Raw genomic sequence first — 20,965 nt, forward strand, 5'->3', positions numbered from 1 at the left:
GCATCCTAACTGTACCACAACACCCACCTGTTGACTCCTACCCCTAGGCTTAAGGTTTGTACATCATAGATTCTCGATATCTTTTACCTCTTACAAAGTGTTATTCTCTCACTTCCAACAGTAAAAGATCTTTACTTGGTTATGGTGTAAGTTATGTAACTCTTTAAATGTAATCCTTGGGGGCCGGCACTGTGGTATAGCAGGTAAAGCTGCCGCCTGCAGTGCCAGAATCCCATATGGGCACCATTTTGAGTCCTGGCTGCTCCAGTTCTGATCCAGCTCCCTGTTATGGCCTGGGAAAACAGTAGAAGATGGCCCAAGTCCTTGGCCCCTGCACCCATATGGGAGACCCGGAAGAGGCTCCTGGCTTCAGATCAGCTTAGCTCCGACTGTTGCGGTCATTTGGGGAGTGAACCAGCAAATAGAAGACCTCTCTCTCCCTCTCTCTGCTTCTGCCTCTCTGTGACTCTTTCAAATAAATAAATTAAATAAATAAATGTAATCCTTGCCATTTTTTCAGAGGATCCATGTGTCCTGTGTAAGTTTCCTTGAAATAGGATATCAAGTAGCCAAAACAGATGAATTCTTCCAGTTGGAGCAAGGAAAACCATAGGTAGTAGAGGAAGAACTCTGGAGTCAGATTCATCTAGATTAGTGAAAAGCCAGCCCTGTGCCATGATATCCCAGCTGGTAAGAAACAGGGAGGCATCTCTGAATGTTTGGAGAAATCTTAGTTTTGAATATGACTCCAAAACAGCTGACATGAACGTACCATATACCTTAATATTGGCTCCAGTTTTAAATTTCTCCATATTACAACTCTTTGGATTGTTTTTATTTTTAAAGATTTATTTATTTGAAAGAGTTATATAGAGAAGGAGACCCACACACATACACATGGTGGGGAGTTGTGGGGTGGAAGGCAAGGAGAGAGAGAGGATATCTTCCATCCATTGATTCACTCCAAATGGTCACAATGGCCAGGGCTGGGCCAGGCTGAGGAGCCTGGAGCTTCATCTGGGTCTTTCAAGTAAGTGCAGGGGCCCAAACACTTGGGTCATTTCCTGCTGATTTTCCCAGGCCATTAACAGGGAGCTGGATTGAAAGTGGAGCAGCTGGAACAGGAACTGGTGTCCATAAGGGATGCTAGACAGGCAGTGGCTTTACCTGCTATGTCACAACGCTGGCCCCTGGCTTGACTTTTAAAAGAATATGTTTCTTTGAGATACTCCAATCAGATCCCTCTATCTCATCCTGAAACTTGCTTTCCTGGTTAACTTTTTCTCCCTGGCATCTTTAGTTTATCTGCTTTCTTCAAGTTTTCCAGTCCTCCAGTCCATGCTATGCAAACTTTCATAAATTTTCTTTTTTTCTCCTCATTTTTTATATTTCTTATATCTCTTGTAGTTCCTTTTGTCTCCTTCCACTTATAAAGCATCCTAGAGTTTCATGCTCTACCCACAGTCTCCCTTCCTCTTGTCTCCTTGGCCTTTGCTATGAGATTCTACCCCTTATATTGTATGATTACAGTTAATTCATTGTTCTTTCTAGAAGATGCCTGGTATATTACAATAAGGCACCTAGAAAACCAAAGCAGCCTTGAAACAGTGGAGAGTCACTACAAACACATTTGGAAAAATAATTTCTCACCTGAAATCAAACCCTGATGTTCCTTTAGCACAAAGATCACACACATTTGAGATACTTGGGAAACACTTGAAGCCTAATCTACAGTACATTATTCAGAGTAGAGGCTATGTAAGAAGTAAAGTTGAATTTAATGGTTGACTAACTATTTCTATGTACTAAGCAAGAGAAAATTCATTCTGGAGAACAATACAATAACGATAATGAATAAATAAAGACTTTCAGTCATAAGTCACAAGTCATTAAACACTGGAAAACCCAAATAAGAAAGAAACATTATGACCGCAGTGACTGTGGGAAAGCCTTTTCCCAGAAGTCGGAACTCATCAAGCATCAAAGAACACATACAGGAGAGAAACCCTATGGATGCAGCAGATGTCAGAAAGTGTACAGCTGGAAGTCCCCTCTCATCTTACACCAGAGAGCCCACACAGGAGAGAAACCCTGTGAGTGCAATAAATGTGGGAAAGCTTTTACTGATAAGTCATGCCTTAATAAACATCAAAGACTTCACACAGGAGAGGAACACTTTGAGAGTCATATATGTCAGGAAGGCTTTAGCAATAAGGCACAACTCCCTCTACATCAAAGAATTCATACCAGAGATAAACCCTGCAGATGTGGCGAATGTGAGAGAAGCTTCAGCAGTAAGTCACAGCTCATTCATCAGAGAGCTCAGACAGGAGCAAAGCCCTACGCTTACAATGAATGTGGGAAAACGTTCCCCCTTAAATTTAGCCTCACTTTACATAAAAAATTCATATAGGGGCAAAACCATATGGATGCAATGAACGTGAGAAAGCCTTCATCCAGAGATTTGAACTCATTAGACATCAGAGAACTCACACAGGAGGAAACCTTACCATGGCAGTGAATGTGGGAAAGGTGGTGGTGCAAAGTCACTCCTTGACACCCACTGAAGAGCTCACACAGGAGAGAGATCCTATGGATGCAAGCAGCATGGAAAAACATTCTCCATCAAGGTTAGTCTCATACTACAGCAAAAAACTCAGATGTGTGAGAAACCCTCTGAGTGTCGTCAGTGTCAGAAAGCTCTCACCCAAAAGTCACATCTGACTATTCATCAGAGGTCTCACACGGGAAAGCCACCTTCTGAACACAGTGAATGGCACGAAGTCTTCAGTGGAAATCCTTTTTCCTTATTCATCAAAGAATCCACTCAGGTGATAAACCTTACGAATGCCCTGAATGTGGGAAAAACTGTCTCACACGATTAGCCTCATGATTCTTCAGAGTACATAAGGAGGAGAAGCTATGGATGCCCTGAATATGGGAAGACTTTTCCTATCAAGTTTAGCCTTGTTTTACAGAAAACACACACAGGAGGAAAAAAAAAAAAAAGTGAATGTCAGAAATCTTTTACCCGGAAGTCACATCTTATTTTAAATCAAAGCACTCAAGCAGGTGAGAAACCTTATGGATGCAGTGTGCAGTGTTAGAAAACTGTCCCACAAGTTCAGCCTCACTGTACATAAGGAAACTCATACAGAAGAGAAACTGCAAATGAAGTGAATATCCAAATGTTGTCACTGGGAGATACTAACTCATTATACCAGAGTTCACATAGGAGCAAAACTGCAAGAGTACGGCAAATGTAGACAAGCCTGCTTTTCCAATGTCCATGATATTTCTCACCAGAGAAAAATGTTGGGTAGAATGCTGGTCAGGAAGTAAAACTCTTTTCAGTAAATACCAACTGAATGTAGTAGAGGGTACAAACAGAAAGGAACATCTGTGGATCTGTTGATTATGGGGATGTTATTGGCATGGTATTTAGCTATCCTGGTATTACAGAATTGACACTGAGGAAGAAATTCTCTACTGAATCTGGGGAATCATGCTTTCATGGTAACATTTTATGGGAGAAGTCATTTTTTTGGCTGTGTTATAGACTCCATTATATAAATATTTAAATATGTAAATAAATATGCTTGCTGCAAAATAAAACAAAAAATAATGAAACAGCATCTTGAGTATATAAGCATTTTCTACCTATTATTATAAAATGATTATTCATAACTGGGAATGGCATGTGTTAAATATTGTTTATAGGTAGTATGTATGCTTAAATGTACATAAAACTTCGTGATAAAATATCTGTATTGAATCTTTTATCATTACAATAGCACATAAATTATAATTGAACGATGGATCATTTTAATAAGAAATCTCAATACATTACTGCATACCTTTCCCTTACCCCCACCTCAGTGGTTTGCTTGTATTTGTAAATGGGTCTGGAAGGTTTTGAGCCACTGCTGAGTAAAACTTTATTTCATCAATTCAAAGATTCCCCTCCACATACTAACAAATGCTGACATCAAAATATGGCATACAAGTGATGGCTTGAGATTTAAATGAAGTGGGCATGTAAAGTAGTAATGTACCACATAACTAAAACTGCCTTAGATTGGATGAAATATATAGAAGTCGGCCAGCGCCGCGGCTCAATAGGCTAATCCTCCACCTAGCGGCGCCGGCACACCGGGTTCTAGTCCTGGTCAGGGCGCCGGATTCTGTCCCGGTTGCCCCCCTTCCAGGCCAGCTCTCTGCTGTGGCCAGGGAGTGCAGTGGAGGATGGCCCAGGTGCTTGGGCCCTGCACCCCATGGGAGACCAGGAGAAGTACCTGGCTCCTGCCATCGGATCAGCGCAGTGCGCCGGCCGCGGCTGCCATTGGAGGGTGAACCAATGGCAAAGGAAGACCTTTCTCTCTGTCTCTCTCTCTCACTGTCCACTCTGCCTGCCAAAAAAAAAAAAAAAAAAGAAAGAAAAAGAAAAAGAAAAAAAAAAGAAAAGAAATATATAGAAGTCATGATATTTTATAAAGGATTTTGTTTCTTCCAAACCAACCAGATATAGAAGGGTTGAGGAAGATGATTAGGCTTCTTCTGCATTCTAAGTGGTTTGAGAGATAGTCCCTGATGTTAGATAGATAGGAATTAAATATTAGGTACCTTGGTTTTTATTGCTTGGTGGGATAATACGGCTTGATTCTATAGTCAAATAAAATAGGCTTGCATTTCTCTGTATGCACAAGGGATGCAAAATATGCTTCCCTTTGAACGAGCATAAGCTAAATATTACAGATTTTTTCCTAAATCCCTCCCTAGAATGTAAAAGGAAAATTATTTCTTAAATAAACACTATAATATATAAGGTTTATTTTAGTTTTAAAAAAATATGTTCTCTGCACATGACAGAGAACTAGAAAGGAAACTAGCCATAGGCAGAAGGTGAAGGTCACATGGTGAGATAGGGAGATTCAGGGGCCAGCCTTGCATTTAAAAAAAAAAAATAATTACCACTCTCAAGCAAACTAATCAGGGTCCTGAGAGAACCACATTAGTCCCTTCTGAAGGTGGCATGTCCAGGAACCTCATGACCTTGCATGAGGCCCACCTCTTAAAGGTTCCACTACCTGTCACATCACCACACTTGGGACTAAGCTTATGCCACATGAATTGTTGGGAGCATACAGTCAAGTCATATCCAAATCATATCAGGTGGATTCAGCTCTCGGAATTTTGACATTAAGACTGTTATGTGGCCTACATCCAGCATATTACATAAACCCAAGGATCAGTGGTTTATCTCATAATCCAACAATGACAAAATCATCTCAATAGAAGGTAGGCAGGACATTTATGCTACACATTGGGAAAACAAGAATTTTGAGTTCTATTTTTAATTTTTTAAAGTTTTATTTACTTGAAAGGTAGAGTGACAAGGAGAGAGCTATCTTCCATCTGCTGATTCACTTCCTAAGTACCCACAACAGCCAAGGATGGGCCAGGAGCCTGGACCTCCATCTGTATTTCATACATGGGTGGCTGGGATCAGGTATTTGAGCTATCATCTGCTGCCTCCTGGGCACATTAGCAGGAAGCTGGATCAGAAGCAGAGTAGTCTGTCAAAAAAAAAAAAAAAAAAAAAAAAGGCCGGCGCTGCGGCTCAGTAGGCCAATCCTCCACCTGTGGCGCTGGCACATCGGGTTCTAGTCCTGGTCGGGGTGCCGGATTCTGTCCCAGTTGCTCCTCTTCCAGTCCAGCTCTCTGCTGTGGCCTGGGAGTGCAGTGGAGGATGGCCCAAGTGCTTGGGCCCTGCACCCGCATAGGAGACCAGGAGAGGCACCTGGCTCCTGGCTTCGGATCAGCGCGATGCACCGGCCACAGCAGCCATTGGAGGGTGAACCAGCCACAAAAAAGGAAGACCTTTCACTCTCTCTCTCTCTCTCACTGCCCACTCTGCCCGTCAAAAAAAAAAAAAAAAAAAAAAGAAGAAGAAGAAGAAGCAGAGTAGTCAGTATGGTGGAATGAGAATGCCATGCCAAGATGACCTCGGGCAACAGAAACTGCCTGGCAACAGGCTGTGATTGGATGGTTTCAGAAACCACAAGACAATGGAGCCTGACAACAGGCTGTGATTGGACGGTTTCAGAAACCACATGACAACAGAGCCTGACTGATAACAGGCTGTGATTGGATGGCTTCGGAAACTGCCTGGCAACAGGGTGTGACTGGTTAGGGCATAGACCTCCCCTTGACCAGATTGGATGCCCTGGCTATTTAAGCTGCTGTAGCAACTGAAATAAACGAGTCTGCAGGCTGCTCACCTCAGGCCTGCTTTTACCCAACTCACGGGGTCTGTGTGGTGACTCCACGCCTCTTGCCCCCACCACGCTCCTCCTCTCAGAAACAAATCCTCTCAGAAGAAATCAACTTCAACATACGGCGTGCCAACGTGGCTGAGAGAGACAGAGTGTCGGACTCGGCGAGGTCCCCCCTGGATTTCAGCAGGAAGGCCCCTCGGTGTTTTGTGTGCTGTTCGGTTTTGTGAGGGTGAGCACAGTACCCCCTCCTATACCCCTTTCCTTGTCCTTGTCCTTGGTCTAAGTGACCTCAGGTTAGGCACACACCACCCAGAAGTATACACCGTTTCTCGGCTCCTCCTTTTATTTTCGGGTCTCCCGGCGAATTCACATAAGGGACTGATCATCCCAGAATTCAGAACCAAGCCATCTTCCCTCACTCAAGAGAGGTGACACTCCGGAGACAACGTGTGGGCATACAGCCTTGACCTAACGAATCAAGGAAATCCCCCCACTAAGCACAGGACATACATACGATCTGATACACCACTGTCTGTCTAACATAGGAACCCCCTGCATAATTCCATCAGTCACTGAGGTATTAGGAATTTGCTTTGTTATGGCAGCAGTGCTGTGCATATCTTTCCTTTGGCTAGGGTTGGCGTGATGTGCCGCTCTTAAACACTCAAACACGGGAAAGATACCCCCCTCTCAGAAGCACACACAGATTACCAAACATAATGAATCTGTGAGTGATAAGAGCCTGTCACTCCAGGCCTCTGCCTCACAGGCAACAGTTGATGACTTAGAGAGAGAGAGCTCTGAAAGTGAACATGACATGACAGCAAACGATGTAGCAAACAATGTAGCAATGCCTAGTCAGCCATCCCCCAAATATCCGTGGGATGAACTTAGAGGTCCTCAAGACAATAACCCATGCAAGGTCATCCCATCCGCACCCAGTAAGGATCTCCACATTTGTGGCAGTCCCCAGGCACCCCAGGCTCTCAGGGCAGCTGCTACATGCCATCCCACCGGTATGTTTGCCGTTAATGTAGGAGTGGATGCAGAATTCAGGCCCTGGATTCCAATGCCCATAAATGACCTTACTATGCTAAAAAAGGCTTCTCAAGAGTCAGGCCCCGACTCTCGCTACTTTGAACAGGTGCTCATACAATAGGCAGCAAACCTTCAAACTCATTTTGACTGGGTTACACTGCTCAAAGCGTGTTTGTTGAGACCACAGTTCTTACAGTGGAAAGCCTCCTATGAGGAAGAGGCTGAAACCGTGGCGAGGACTAATGCTGCATATGGAATAGCCATAACCTTTGATATGCTTACAGGCTGCCTACATATATCCTCATGAACAGGCCCGCATTGGAGTAGTTTCCTGTTTTGATCAGGCACTTAGAGCCTTAAAAAATATAAATTCTCCTAATTATAGTCAGCTCTTAAGAAACCTAGTTCAAGGCCCAGGCGAATGGTTCCCTGATTTCCTTGCCAGAGTCTTGGAGGCAGTAGAGAAAAGAAAGATTACTGCCTGGCCCCCATCAAGACAATTTGGTCAAACAATTAGCTTGGGAAGGTGCTACTAAAGAGGCAAAACCTGCAATCGCCCCAGTCCGTAATGAAGACATTTCTAAGTGGATAGTAGCTACAAAGGAGGTAAACCCTGCTGATACACCTATACAAGCCCTAACTATGGCCATTAACAAACTGAACACAAGCAAGTCTAATGACCCTCCAGTTTGTTGGGGATGTCAGGAAACTGGACACCTATGGCGAAACTGCCCAAACGCTGACAGAGGGGGCAAGCCCAAAACGCTGTGTCCCAGATGTAAAAAAGGCTTTCATTGGGCAAAAGATTGCAAGACCAAGCCTTTAAAATCCTAGTGGGGCGGCCTCAGCCCAACAACTAAGAGGTAGTCTCACCACCATTAACTGGTCAATGCCTATCTTCAATCTGAGGCCAAAATTGACCCTATATTTATATGGCATTGCCTTTGTGGGTTTAATTGATATGGGGGCAGATGCCACTGTCTTAAAAGCTATGGACACAAGAAAAATGCAACATTGGAAGACAGTGCCTGGGCCCGACCTCCAAGGCGTTGGAGGATTAAAATTGGCTGATCAGGTCATCAGGCTTGTAACGTGGAGAGATAACAATGGAGATATGGGAACCATCTTCCCGCTAATTGCTGAGGTTTCCCTGACCTTATGGGGGAGAGATGTGCTCTCACAAATGCAAGCAGTCCTTACTACAGATCACAAATCTCCACAAGCCAGCAGCTTTAATGGAGAACCTACAAGTAAAATTCACCCCCAATTCTAGGGGCCACTGCTCACCTCATACAAAAGCCAGGCCCAATCCCCATTGAGTGGGAAAAAACAGGAAACATCTGGGTAGAGCAGTGGCAATATTACAACCCAAACTTGGCATCCTTAGAGAATTGGTACAGGAACAATTGGAAAAGGGACACATAGAGCCCTCCACTAGCCCTCACAACACACCCATTTTTGTGATACCAAAGAAACAGGGAAAATATAGGCTACTACAGGATTTGCGAGCCATCAATAAAATCATAAAAAAGATGGGAACATTCCAGGCTGGCATTCCCCCTCCAGGGGCCATTCTTAATGGATACCACATAGTTACCATTGATATCAAAGATTCCTTCTTTTCCATTCCCATCGCAGAGCAGGATAAGGCCTACCTTACCTTTACAGTATGGGAGCCCAATTTTCAGCTCCCTACAAAAAGATTTCAGTGGACAGTACTCCCAAAAGGCATGAAAAATAGCCCTGCCATTTGCCAAAGATAAGTTTCTCATGCTACCAGCACACTTAAAGTTCAGTACTTGGTCATGCATTATGTGGATGATATCTTACTTGCTCAGGAGAATGCAGCAACTCTGCCTAAGTGAGACAGTAAGAAATTTACAATTCCTGGGTTTGTCTATCGCCATAGAAAAAGTACATTTTCCTCCCTTTCAATTCTTGGGTTATCAAATCTCCTCCCATATATCTTCAACGGGCCCAAACCTAAAAGTCAAGCATAAACACTCACTTAATGAATTTCAGCAACGATGTGGCCGAATCAATTGGCTGAAGCCCTTCCTTCCCCCTAACACCTGCAGAGCCTAGACCGCTATATGATTTACTGACTAAAGGGAACAGCCCTTCTTCAAAAATCACATTGACACCAGCAGCCAAATCCACTATAGAAAAGATCAACACCCAGTTGTCAAATTTAAAAACCTTTAGCTATGACCCTCAGGTGCCTCTATTTGCCATAACCATATCTACCCTCAAGGCCCCCTTAGGAGTTATTTGGCAACACGGACCACTTTTTTGGGTGCACATAGCCTGGAGCGAGTGTCATAAAATAGTAAACAAAGTAGATGCCATCCTTATAATGGGACTTAAATTAAGATATTATGCCAATAAGATATTTAATACAGAGCCAGACATAGTGGTCCTACCCCTATCACAATCAGAACTGTCAACATTGATGCAGAATAGCATGCGCTTTCAAACTTTAATGATAAATTTCCCAGGACAGGTTGACAATCACCTGCCAGCAGACAAGCTACTCCAGACATTACAGATCTTAGAAATAGACTATCCAAAACATGCTTTCCCTGCTAACCAACCTATACCCATGGCATCGTGTGCATTTACGGACACCAACAAGTCAGTTTGGAATAGTGATCAAATCCTCAACAGAAAAAGTTAAGATCCATGTAGAACCCCACGGGGGATCAGTACAGTTGGGAGAAATAAGGGCAACAGTCAAGGTTCTACTCCTTAGCCAGGATGGGCTGGTAAATATATTTTCGCACAGCAAATACTCAGTACAGGTAGCAAAGATGATCCCTTTTGCAGTCTTTAACCCAATCAATAAGCTGATTGACCAGATGTTCACAACCCTTAAAGAGCTAACAGAGAACAGAAAACACCCATGGTATATTTCACACATAAGATCACATACTGGGTTACCTGGCTTTATTTTCCAAGGCAACAGAAAGGTTGATTGTCTTATCTCCTGCAACACAGCTTCCATTGGGCACCTAGAACAAGCCCGTATTCTACACCAAAAATTTTATGTCAGCAAGCAACATAAAATTGCTTTCACCAGAGCTAACAATGAGCCAATGCAAACACCTAGTGCACTCTTGCAAGAATTGTGCACTCCTTGCCCCGTTAGGCCCACTGGAACAAGCAAGAGTGAACCCACGAGGCCTTGCTCCTAATAAGCTCTGGCAAGTGGACGTCACCCACATTAACTCTTTGGTAAACTTAAGGTTGTCCATGTGGTGGTAGATACCTATTCAAAGGCTGTGTTTGTAACTGCCCAATCCAGAGAAAAGGCTAGTAATGTGATAAAGGCGGTTAAGTCAGTCATGCTGGTCCTTGGTGTCCCCTGGACCATAAAGACTGATAATGGGCCAGCATATACATCACAGGAATTTAATTCCTTCCTGAAATCCTGGAACATACAGTCTGCCACAGGTATCCCATACAACCCACAGGGACAGGCAATCATTGAAAGAACTCATAGGACAATTAAAGATCTCTTACAAAGACAGAAAAACAACCATATGCCCCCAGACCCACAGCTTGCTTTGACTGAGGTCCTTTTCATTATCAATTTTCTTACTTTTGATTCCCAAGGGATCAGCCCAGCTTATAAACACTGGGGATGCTTTCCATCCCAGACCCCAGCCCCTATGGTTAGGTGGAAAGACCCCCTGACAGGAGCATGGAAGGGACCACACCCTCTGCTAACCAAGGGCCAAGGATATGCTTGTGTCTTTCCAGAGAATGTGGGACAGCCCGTTTGGGTACCAGCCAGAAACATCAAGCCTGCAACTGACAGTCAACCAGAACCAGCTGAACAACACTGAGAGTCCATCTTGTTAGCAGATGCACCTGCCCCTATCATCCTACCCTGAGAAACTGCCCATAGCCACATCCGCTACTGTTTTATACCCAATAGCTCTGGTCAGCCACTCAAATGGCCCAGAGCCTGCGTGCAGTCATGCCATTCCTGATAACCATTATTCCTCATTCCTACCCCTATCTGAGCAAGCAATCCTGTGGCCTCCCGTTTTGAGCGCTGGTTAGTCAATGATGGGTAAGATCCCCTGGGGGACAACCTAAGACAGGCACAGCCACATACGTAGACCACATGAAAATGGGGTCAACAATGGTATGGCCAAGAATCATGGCTCCCGTTGCTCAAAAATAAACAAAAAGGGGGAAATGTGGTGGAATGAGAAGGCCATGCCAAGATGACTGCTGGCAACAGAAACTGCCTGGCAACAGGCTGTGATTGGATGGTTTCAGAAGCCACAAGACAATGGAGCCTGACTGACAACAGGCTGTGATTGGATGGCTTCAGAAACTGCCTGGCAACAGGGTGTGATTGATTAGGGCATAGACCTCCCCTTGACCGGATTGGCTGCCTTGGCTATATAAGCTGCTGTAGCAACTGAAATAAATGAGTTTGCAGGCTGCTCACCTCAGGCCTGCTTTCACCCGACTGACGGGGTCTGTGTGGTGACTCCACGCCTCTTGCCCCCACCATGCTCCTCCTCTCAGAATGAATCCTCAGCAACAAGTCGACTTGATCTCAGACACTCTGATACAGGACATGGATGTTCCAAGCAGCAGTTTAACTCACTGCACCCAGATGCCCATCCCTCTGTTATATATATATATATATATAATATATATAATATATATATTATAATATAAAAGTGAAAATAAGGACCACAACATCCCAGAGAGCCATAAAAACATACCAGAAGAGTGAAGCAAAAGTATACATCTGACATTACTGACAAACCATGTATCCCCTAAGGCAGATGTCCAGATTAGCTCACTTAGTGTGATGCTGTTCCAATATACATGGTTCGGAAGATGTTACAAAGAATTACCTGAAAATCAATGTCTTGTCCTTTAACCCAGAGGTTTCAGGCTATGCCATGAGTCCCTGGTTTGGTCAGTGTAATTACAGACTTGTGGTTTCACCCACCTTTTACACCCTCTGTCCTTCAACGCTAGAAAACCTTAATGAGACCTGCAGCCTGTCCCTCTTCTTTAGACTGTACTCCCAGTACTGCATTCCCTGTAATGGCGGTCACTAGGGCTGATCTCTCTACTGGATGGTCATACATCACCCTGTGAAATGCTTTCGCCAATGAAACAAGCACGGACCCAATCATCACTTCTTACTAGACATCTTAGGAGCTGGAGCGCCCTTTCTGTGTTCTGGATCCATCTCTCCTAGCAAATGACGCTTTAGGTAGAGGTCATTCCTCCCACTGCGTCCTGAATGATGCTAATGATGCCAGGTAGGAGAACGTCCAGACAACCCACATGCACACATAGTGTGAGGAGTTAATTTTTATTTTAATCACGGATATTTTGGCTTTATTTTTAATATGACACAACCTAATACAACAGATATAAATGCTTACTCTGGAGATCCCTCTGTGTTTTAGGCATCACTTTGAGTGTTGAATGTCTCCCAAATACCCATGTGCTAAAGGTTTGATTCCCCAAATCTTATGTTAATGGTATTAAGAGGATGGAAATCTAATCCAATTATGGGATGTTTGGGCAGTAATTAGATTGGATTAGATTGTTAGAGTGGAGTCCCATGATAGTGGTGGCTTTATAAGGAGAGACATAAATAGAATAGGGGCTCCCTCTTGCCATGTGATGCTCTGTGCTACCTTGAGACCCTACCAGCAAGTACCTGTTCACCAGATGCCAAACTGGCAGAGCTGCCTGACCTTGAACTGAGCCTCCATGGCTCCTTCCTTCAGCATTTATCTTAGGTGTTTGGTTATAGTACAAAATGCTAATACAATCCCTTTATTAAATATATTGGCAAGGACCTTGTACTATGTTTTTTATTGATAGAGCCCCTTTTTTTCTCCCAAAAAAAGACCCACATCTTAACAGAGATTTTAATAATCCTAATCATGCCAAACCTAAAATTCTCATAGGAAACAAATAGCCAAGACTATTTTAAGCAGTTCTAAAAAATATGATAGGACGCTTGCTCTACTCGATGACAAACAAGCTTTACTGTAAATTCACAGTAATTAAGATAATGTGGTGCTGGGATAGATACAAATTTTAAATTGTAGCACAGAGCTCAGACAAATGACACATACATTCAGAAACTGGATATATAACTGAGATGGTATTACAAGTCAGTGCAAAAAAGGGTTATTATATGGAGCTAGTCAAACTTTAAGTTAAGGGGACAGTACTCAATTCCATAGCTTCAAGTTCAGAGGCCCCTAGGCCACCCTCACTTCTGACCAGCTGACTTCAAATTTGGAAGTTCTAACAACCCTCTATATTTTTTTAAGGATTTATTTATTTGAAAGGCAGAGTCACAGAGAGAGAGAAAGAGAGACACAGATAGAAATAGATCCCCCATCCACTGGTTCACTCCTCAGATGGCCACAACAGCCAGGGTTGGGTCAGGTCAAAGCAAGGAGCTTTATCTGGGTCCTCAGTGTGGGTTGCAGGCCCAGGCACTTGGCCATCTTCCATTGCCTCTCCCAGGTCATTAGCAGGGAGCTGGATTGGAAGTGAAGCAGCCAGGACTCAAACTGACACCCATATGAGATACCAGCATCACAGGTAGCGCCTTTACCCACTAGGCCACAACGCCCCATAACCCTCAGTTCTTGTTTTAAAGATTTGTTTATTTATTTGAAAGGCAACGTTACAGAGAGAGAGAGAGAAAGATATCTTCCATCCACTGGTTCACTCCCCAAATGGCCGCAATGATTGGGGCTGGTCCAGGCTGAAGCCAGAGACCAGGAGCTTCATCTTGGTCTCCCATGTGGGTGCAGGGGACCAAGCACTTAGGCCATCTTCTGCTGCTTTCACAGGGCATTCAGCAGAGAGCTGGATCAGAAGTAGAGCAGCTGGGTCCCAAACCAGTGGCCATAAGGGATGCCAGGTTCACAAGCAGCAGCTTTACCTGCTATATTACAATGCCGGCCCCCAACTGTGTTTTTTTCTTTTTCAACACTCAGTTTTGATACATTACTTCTTTATGTGAAAAGAACAAACAGAAGAAGGTTAGGCCTTAAAAATAACCTTACCCTTGCTTAAATTGTTAACCATAAGTGGAATGTATGCTATTTCTAGTAAATGTTTGTATTAGACAAAAACAAAATAATCACACCCAATCAAAAGCACCCAACTGGCATAGAGATATCCTTAAGGAATCTCCAATAAGACAAATCAGTGAAAGGAAATTTTGTAACTGTAACCAAATATGGGGCCAGCACTGTGGAGTAGCAGGTAAAGCCGCTGCCTGCAATCCCGGCATCCTATATGGGTGCTAGTTTGAGTCCTGGCTGCTCCACTTCTGATCCAGCTCTCTGTTGTGGCCTGGGAAAGCAGCAGAAGATGGCCGAAGTCCCTGAGCCCCTGCACTCATGTGGGAGACCCAGAAGAAGCTCCTGGCTCCTGGCTTCAGATCAGTGCAGCTCCGGCTGTTGCAGCCATCTGGGGAGTAAACCAGTGGATGGAAGACCTCTCTCTCTCTCTCTGCCTCTCCTTCTCTCTGTGTAACTCTTTCAAATAAATAAGTCTTAAAAAAAAAAAAAAAAAACCTGTAACCAAATAATTTCATTGTTTTACTTCCTTATTCAACCTTATTAATATCAGCCTCTTATGCTTAAGAATAGGAACACTGACCTCTTCTGTTTTTTAAGATTTATTTATTTGAAAGGCAGAGTTAGAGGCAGAGGCAGAGAGAGAGGTCTTCCATCTGCTGGTTCACTCCCCAAATGGCTACAACAGCCAGAGCTGGGCCCATCTGAAGCAAGGAGCCTAGAGTTTCTCCTGGGTATCCCACGCAGGTGCAGGGGCCCAAGGACTTGGGCCATCCTCTATTGCTCTCCTAGGCCATAGCAGAGAGCTGGCTGGGAAGTAGAGCAGCCAGGACTTGAACCAGCACCTATATGGGATGCCGGCAGTGCAGGTGGCAAGTTTATCTGCTATGCCACAGTGCTGGCCCCACTTCTTCTGTTTTAATGCTTCCCAATTCACAGACTGCTCTTGGTCAAATAAACTCATGAAAATTATAGGGGCCAGCACTGTGGTGTAGTGGGTAAAGGCGCCACCTGCAGTGCCAGCATCCCATATGGGCGCTGATTCAAGTCCCAGTAGCTCCATTTCCCATCCAGCTCTCTGTTGTGGCCTGGGAAAACAGTAGAAGATGACTTAAGTCCTTGGGCCCCTGTATCCTCGTGGGAGACCCGGAGGAGACTCCTGGCTCCTGGCTTCACATCAGTGCAGCTCCTGCCATTGCAGCCATCTGGAGAGTGAACCAGCGGATGGAAGACCTCTCTCTCTCTCTCTCTCTGCCTCTGCGTAGCTCTGCCTTTAAAATAAATAAATAAATTTTTTAAAAAAGAAAATTTTATCGTGCCTCAGATTTTGACTTTGAGATGAACCATCCTGGTTCACAAGAGACAAAGAACTCTCTGAAATAAAAGGGCTTATTGAGCCATTACAGGTGCTAGCCAGAAAGAAAGGACTGGTTCTGGGACAAGTTCCAATAGCCCCCAGGGCCAGGGTTAGGCAGCAGTTGGAAAAGAGTCTGCTAGATCTGCCAGAGTTGGGAAGCATTTGGTACAGTGGTTAAGGCAGCTTGAGACACTTGCATCCCATATCAAAGTACCCGGGCTGAGTTCTGGTTCCACTTCTGATTCCAGCGTCCAGCTGACGCATACCACAGACAGCAGAAGATGATGGCTAGGGTCTTGGCCATCCACTTGGGAGACTCAGATTGAGCTTCTATCTCCTCCCTTCAGCCTGGCCCAGGCCTGGCCTTGCAGGCATTTAGGGAGGAAAACAAGTAACAATTCACTCAATATCCCACTGGCCTTCCTAACCTTATCAGGACCATTTATGGTAGAATTTAAGCTTTATGACCAGGGAACTCATCAGTTAGACTAGCAGGTGACCAGTGTCCTTCTGAGGTAGAGGTAGAGGTGGAGGTAGAGGCCAAAATGGAAGAATAAGATGCAGTGCTGGCATCACATATGGGTACGGGTTCGAGTCCCGGCTGCTCCACTCCTGATGCAGCTCTCTGCTGTGGCCTGGGAAAGTAGTAGAAGATGGCCCAAGTCTTTGGGCCCCTACATCCGTGTGGGAGATCCAGAAGAAGCACCTGGCTCCTGGCTTCGGATCGGCTCAGCTCCAGCCACTGTGGCCAACTGGGGAGTGAACCAATGCATGAAGACCTCTCTCTCTCTGCCTCTCCTCTTTCTGTGTAACTCTGACTTTCAAATAAATAAATCTTTAAAAAAAGTCTTCAGTACATATTAAAATAATAGCTTATACTCCCATATAAATGTACAAAAGTGAACATTTTGTCACCCCAAGTATGGCAAAGCTGGAGATCCTCAGTCTCCTTAATCTGACGAAATTGCCACACAAGGTATTCTATTTGGCTGATATCTTGCATTTCTTTGATTTCTCCTAAGTTGGACCTTTTATCGGGTGGCAGAGTTGGTTCTGAGGGAAGAGTAAGAGGATGTGACGGTGACTCACCCTTTTGCCCTCTAAGGTCTTACTGCTCATGGGAATCACGATTAAGCTTGCTGTCACGAAGGAATTGGATCAGCATTCCTGTGAAGCTTCCAGTAGAATGCAAACCTCCATGAAAAACGGTCATTTTTTTCCCTTTGGTCTATGTTCATAGCTTTTGTATCCGCAGCACCCAGAACAGTGCCCGGCACTCGGTGGGCATTTTAGAAACCCTCGTTGGCGAACGAGCCCGGTTGCAGAACTACAGGAAGTGGGTTTGGCGCCGGGGTCCATCCGTCTGGTTACCCAGTCCGGGCCTCAACACGGGGCACACCCAGAGCCCTTGACTCGGCATCTCCCACCTCCGGGTATCAGCGCTCCCGGCCCCCTTCTCACTGCGCTTTCTCCCGAACCCGGGGACTCGCTCCTTCCTCGGGGCCTTCTTCCCTAAACCCCCGGCACCCTCAGAAGCTGGGGCGTCGTCCACCCAGCGCGCTGCAGCCAGGGGCCCGCCCAGGCCGCCCCCGGCCCCCACGGGATGACCGCACCCCGTGGCTTCCGTCAGGCCTTCCTGGGATCAGAGTGTGGACTTAAGGGCAGCGGACGACGCCCGCCCTCCCCGCAGGGACGCGGGCAGCCTCGCGCCCTGAGAACCAACGCAGCGCGGGCGGACCCCGGCCCATGTTAAAGTCCAGGGCGGTGGCTCAGCTAGGCTGCAGCTGCGCTGAAACGGGTCCTCTGCCACTGCTCGTGGACGTCCGGCTTCCCGCGTGAAGCGGGGCCAAATTTTCAGACATCCTACGCGCCGGCTGGAACAGCGACTCCGCAGCATGCATCCTCGAGGCGGGCGCAGCTCCATTACGTCATAAAGGGGCGTCCGCGCGCGAGCCGCCGGTCTCCGGGACGACGCGTTCTGGCCCTCGTCAGCCGCCGTCCTCGGGGCTCCCGAGAGCCTCGCGCGCGGCGCGCCATTCGGTTGCCGGGCAGCGGATACCAAGGCAGGTCGAGGGAGGTGGGTTCTTCGAGTCGCCGCCGACTTGGAGACCCCGGAGGTCCTCGGTCCGTCTGGGCTGGGTCCTGGGGGCGTTTCCGGACGCGGGAAGCCGCGGTGCGGGAGAGGGGGCGCGTTCGGGAGCGCGTGGGGTCCGTGTCGCGGGAAGCGGTGGGGGCGTTTCTCGCCGGGGGTTTGGTTTCGGGGCGCCGCGCGGGGCTACCGGGTGGGCTGCAGGTTGACGACCTGATGTTGGCGTCCCCGGAGTGGGAGCTGCGAGCGAGCCCCCAGAGCCTGGCTCGTGGGAAGACGATCCCGCACCTGCCGCTTCTGGGAGGAGAGGCGCTGCTGTTGCAGCCCCGCCCTCGCTGAGCACGCCTAGGGGATGCAGGCGGCGGCTGCAGGTCCTTGGGGGGCCTGTAGGACCGCTGCATGGCGGGGTGGGTGCCCTGGGGAGCGAAAACCTTTTTTTTTTTTTTTTTTGCATTATAGACTTATTTTTTTAAGATTTATTTATTTATTTTACAGTCAGAGTTACACAGAGGAGAGGCAGAGAGAGAGAGGTCTTCTGTCCGCTGGTTCACTCCCCAGATGGCCACAACGGCCAGAGCTGAGCTGATCAGGAGCCAGGAGCTTCTTCCAGGTCTCCCCACGTGGGTGCAGGGGCCCAAGGACTTGGGCCATCTTCCACTGCTTTCCCAGGACACAGCAGAGAGCTGGATTGGAAGTGGAGCAGCCAGGTCTCGAACCGGCGGCACTGCAGGCCAGGGTGTTCACCTGCTGGGCAACTGAGTGAGGAGGAGAAAGAAGTTCACGTTGTGCTGCTTGTTGCCAGAGGGGGCTGTCACACGGCAGGAAGTAGGCGTGACGTCCGATTGTGACACTGCCTCTTAGGGAGGGCGGCAGCCCGCACAACACCTGTCCCCTCGCCAGGCCTGGTGCGCTGTGTCTGAGGTGGGATATGAGCACCCTGCACAGCGGTGTTGAGGATTAAACAAAAGATGGTTGGTCTTCAGGCGCCGTTTGCAGCACATGGGCATGGGCGGTTTTTTGTGGGTTTTTTTTGTTTGTGTTTTTTTTTTTTTTTTTTTTTTTTTTTTTTTTTGACAGGCAGAGTGGACAGTGAGAGAGAGACAGAGAGAAAGGTCTTCCTTTGCCGTTGGTTCACCCTCCAATGGCCGCCGCGGCCAGCGCTGCGGCCGGTGCACCGCGCCGATCCGATGGCAGGAGCCAGGTGCTTCTCCTGGTCTCCCATGGGTGCAGGGCCCAAGCACTTGGGCCATCCTCCACTGCACTCCCTGGCCACAGCAGAGAGCTGGCCTGGAAGAGGAGCAACCGGGACAGAATCCAGTGCCCCGACCGGGACTAGAACCTGGTGTGCCGGAACCGCAAGGCGGAGGATTAGCCTAGTGAGCTGCGGCGCCGGCCGGCATAGGCGGTTTTAAGTCATTTTCCAGAGTTGCTCTGTTCCTGCGTTGCCTTTCCAACCACTGATCTCCATGAGAACTCAGCAGTGGACAAGAGTATGAAGTGGTTTTTGTTTGCCGTCTCGTCTAGTCTGACTTTTCCGAAACGAGGCCTTCTTGTCCCTTCTGTGGCACACATGGATGGAATTTGGGGCCCTGATATTAAGGTGAGTTCAGATTAGCCATCAATTAGAGGGTTATAGTCCCAAGTACACATCCTCTTCTACCTGAATTGTGTCCTAAATCCACAGGTCCTGGTCTACAGAAACAAGACATTTTCAGTAGAAGAACAAGGTTCCAGGCTTGAGAGGTCACTGCTCATGGCTGCAGCTGGACTTGAGATAACTGACCACACCTTCTGGGCAGGTCCACAGCAGACAGAAGACAGCACATCTTAGAATCACTGGGCCTTTCCGAGGAACGGAAGGAAATGGCCAAGGCCAAGGCGAGGTTTGTTTTACTGACCTTTGGTTTCCCAGTGAATCTATGAAAGATAAGAAGTATCAAGCTAAATTAAAGAGTGTATGTTGGTAAAAACGGGGATCTGTTGGAAAATAAAGTATAATCTTACAGTCAGGACATAATTAGGAAGGGAGGGTAAGTGTTGTGGCACAGGGGGTTAAGCAACCACGTGGGATGCTTTGCGGCGTGAACCAGTGGGTGCAAGAACGCTGCCTTTCAAGTAGATGGAAATAAGAAAATAAACTTTAAAAATGATTTGATCTTTAAAAAGAAAATTCTTAACGTTGGAGTATAGATAAATGAGTATGTAAGACTCTGCGGGTTCCTTAGCTTTGAATTTGTGTCTTTATTTCTTAGCAGCCATAATGCTCAGGAAAAATGTGGGGGCCAGTCCTGTGGCATAGTGGGTAAAGCCACCGCCTGCAGTGCTGGCATCCCATATGGGCTCCGGTTCTAGTCTCAGCTGCTCCACTTCTGATTCAGCTCTCTACTGTGGCCTGGGAAAGTAGTGGAAGATGGCTCAAGTCCTCGGGCCCCTGCACCCACGTGGGAGGCCCAGAGGCTGCCCCTGGCTCCTGGCTTCGGATTGGCGCAGCTCTGGCCATTGTGGCCATCTGGGGAGTGAACCATCAGATGGAAGACCTCTCTCTCTCTGTAACTCTGCCTTTCAGATTAATAAAGAAATCTATGATTTTCAGTGTCTGTGAGCCGAAGGCAAGGCAGTTCCTCTCAGGAGGCCAGCATTTCATCGCTCTTCATCTTGAGGGATTTCTTTTGCTAGCTCTACAGAGAGGTTTTGTGGTAGGCAATGTCCTCAATGTAAACCTTGTAATAAAGGCAGGAGCCATCTTGGTTTTTTCTTCTTTTCATCCTGAATCAGCTAAGTGGCTTAGCCAAAGCAGGACTTGATCAGGTAAAATTCTTCAGAAAGTGTGCCTTGATAGTAGTGCCTTCTGCAGGTCCGACTTTGCCCTGGAAGAACACCGAGTTATCCAGTAGGATGAACGGACTGCTTCGCCTGTGAGTGAGCCTCCGTGAAGACGAATCCTTGCTGTTGATTGGGCAGGACACAGCTGAAAGTTCCATTATTTGGTATCACTGAGCATATAGATAATGACACTTCTCCTTTCAGATTTTTGTTTAAAGATTTATTTATTTGAAAGGCAGAAATACAGAGATAGAATGAGAGAGAGAGAGAAATCTTCCTTGTA

At 46.5% G+C, this 20,965-nt stretch overlaps 1 protein-coding gene and 1 non-coding gene across 7 annotated transcripts in view; one reads left to right on the plus strand and one right to left on the minus strand.

The window, feature by feature from the left end:
- The window catches only part of LOC100353318 (zinc finger protein 613), a 34,680-nt gene extending 17,682 nt beyond the window's left edge, over positions 1-16,998 (minus strand). The window contains 1 exon segment of the mRNA XM_008249782.4: positions 16,860-16,998. Coding sequence (XP_008248004.2) covers positions 16,860-16,889 — 30 coding nt within the window. The 5' untranslated portion in view covers positions 16,890-16,998.
- Positions 16,999-17,680: 682 nt separating this feature from the next.
- On the plus strand, positions 17,681-20,009 carry LOC108175768 (uncharacterized). Of its 6 annotated transcripts, XR_011384167.1 has the most exons (4): positions 17,681-17,847; positions 18,355-18,780; positions 19,384-19,459; positions 19,544-20,009. It is a non-coding gene; the product is annotated as an uncharacterized protein (transcript). The 6 variants fall into 6 exon arrangements; XR_001792429.3 differs by lacking the exon at positions 18,355-18,780 and having other exon boundaries at positions 17,681-17,894; XR_011384165.1 differs by having other exon boundaries at positions 19,384-20,009.
- Positions 20,010-20,965: the final 956 nt, after the last annotated feature.

This window comes from Oryctolagus cuniculus, chromosome 18, assembly GCF_964237555.1.
Source record: "Oryctolagus cuniculus chromosome 18, mOryCun1.1, whole genome shotgun sequence".
Classification (NCBI taxonomy): Eukaryota; Metazoa; Chordata; class Mammalia; order Lagomorpha; family Leporidae; genus Oryctolagus; species Oryctolagus cuniculus.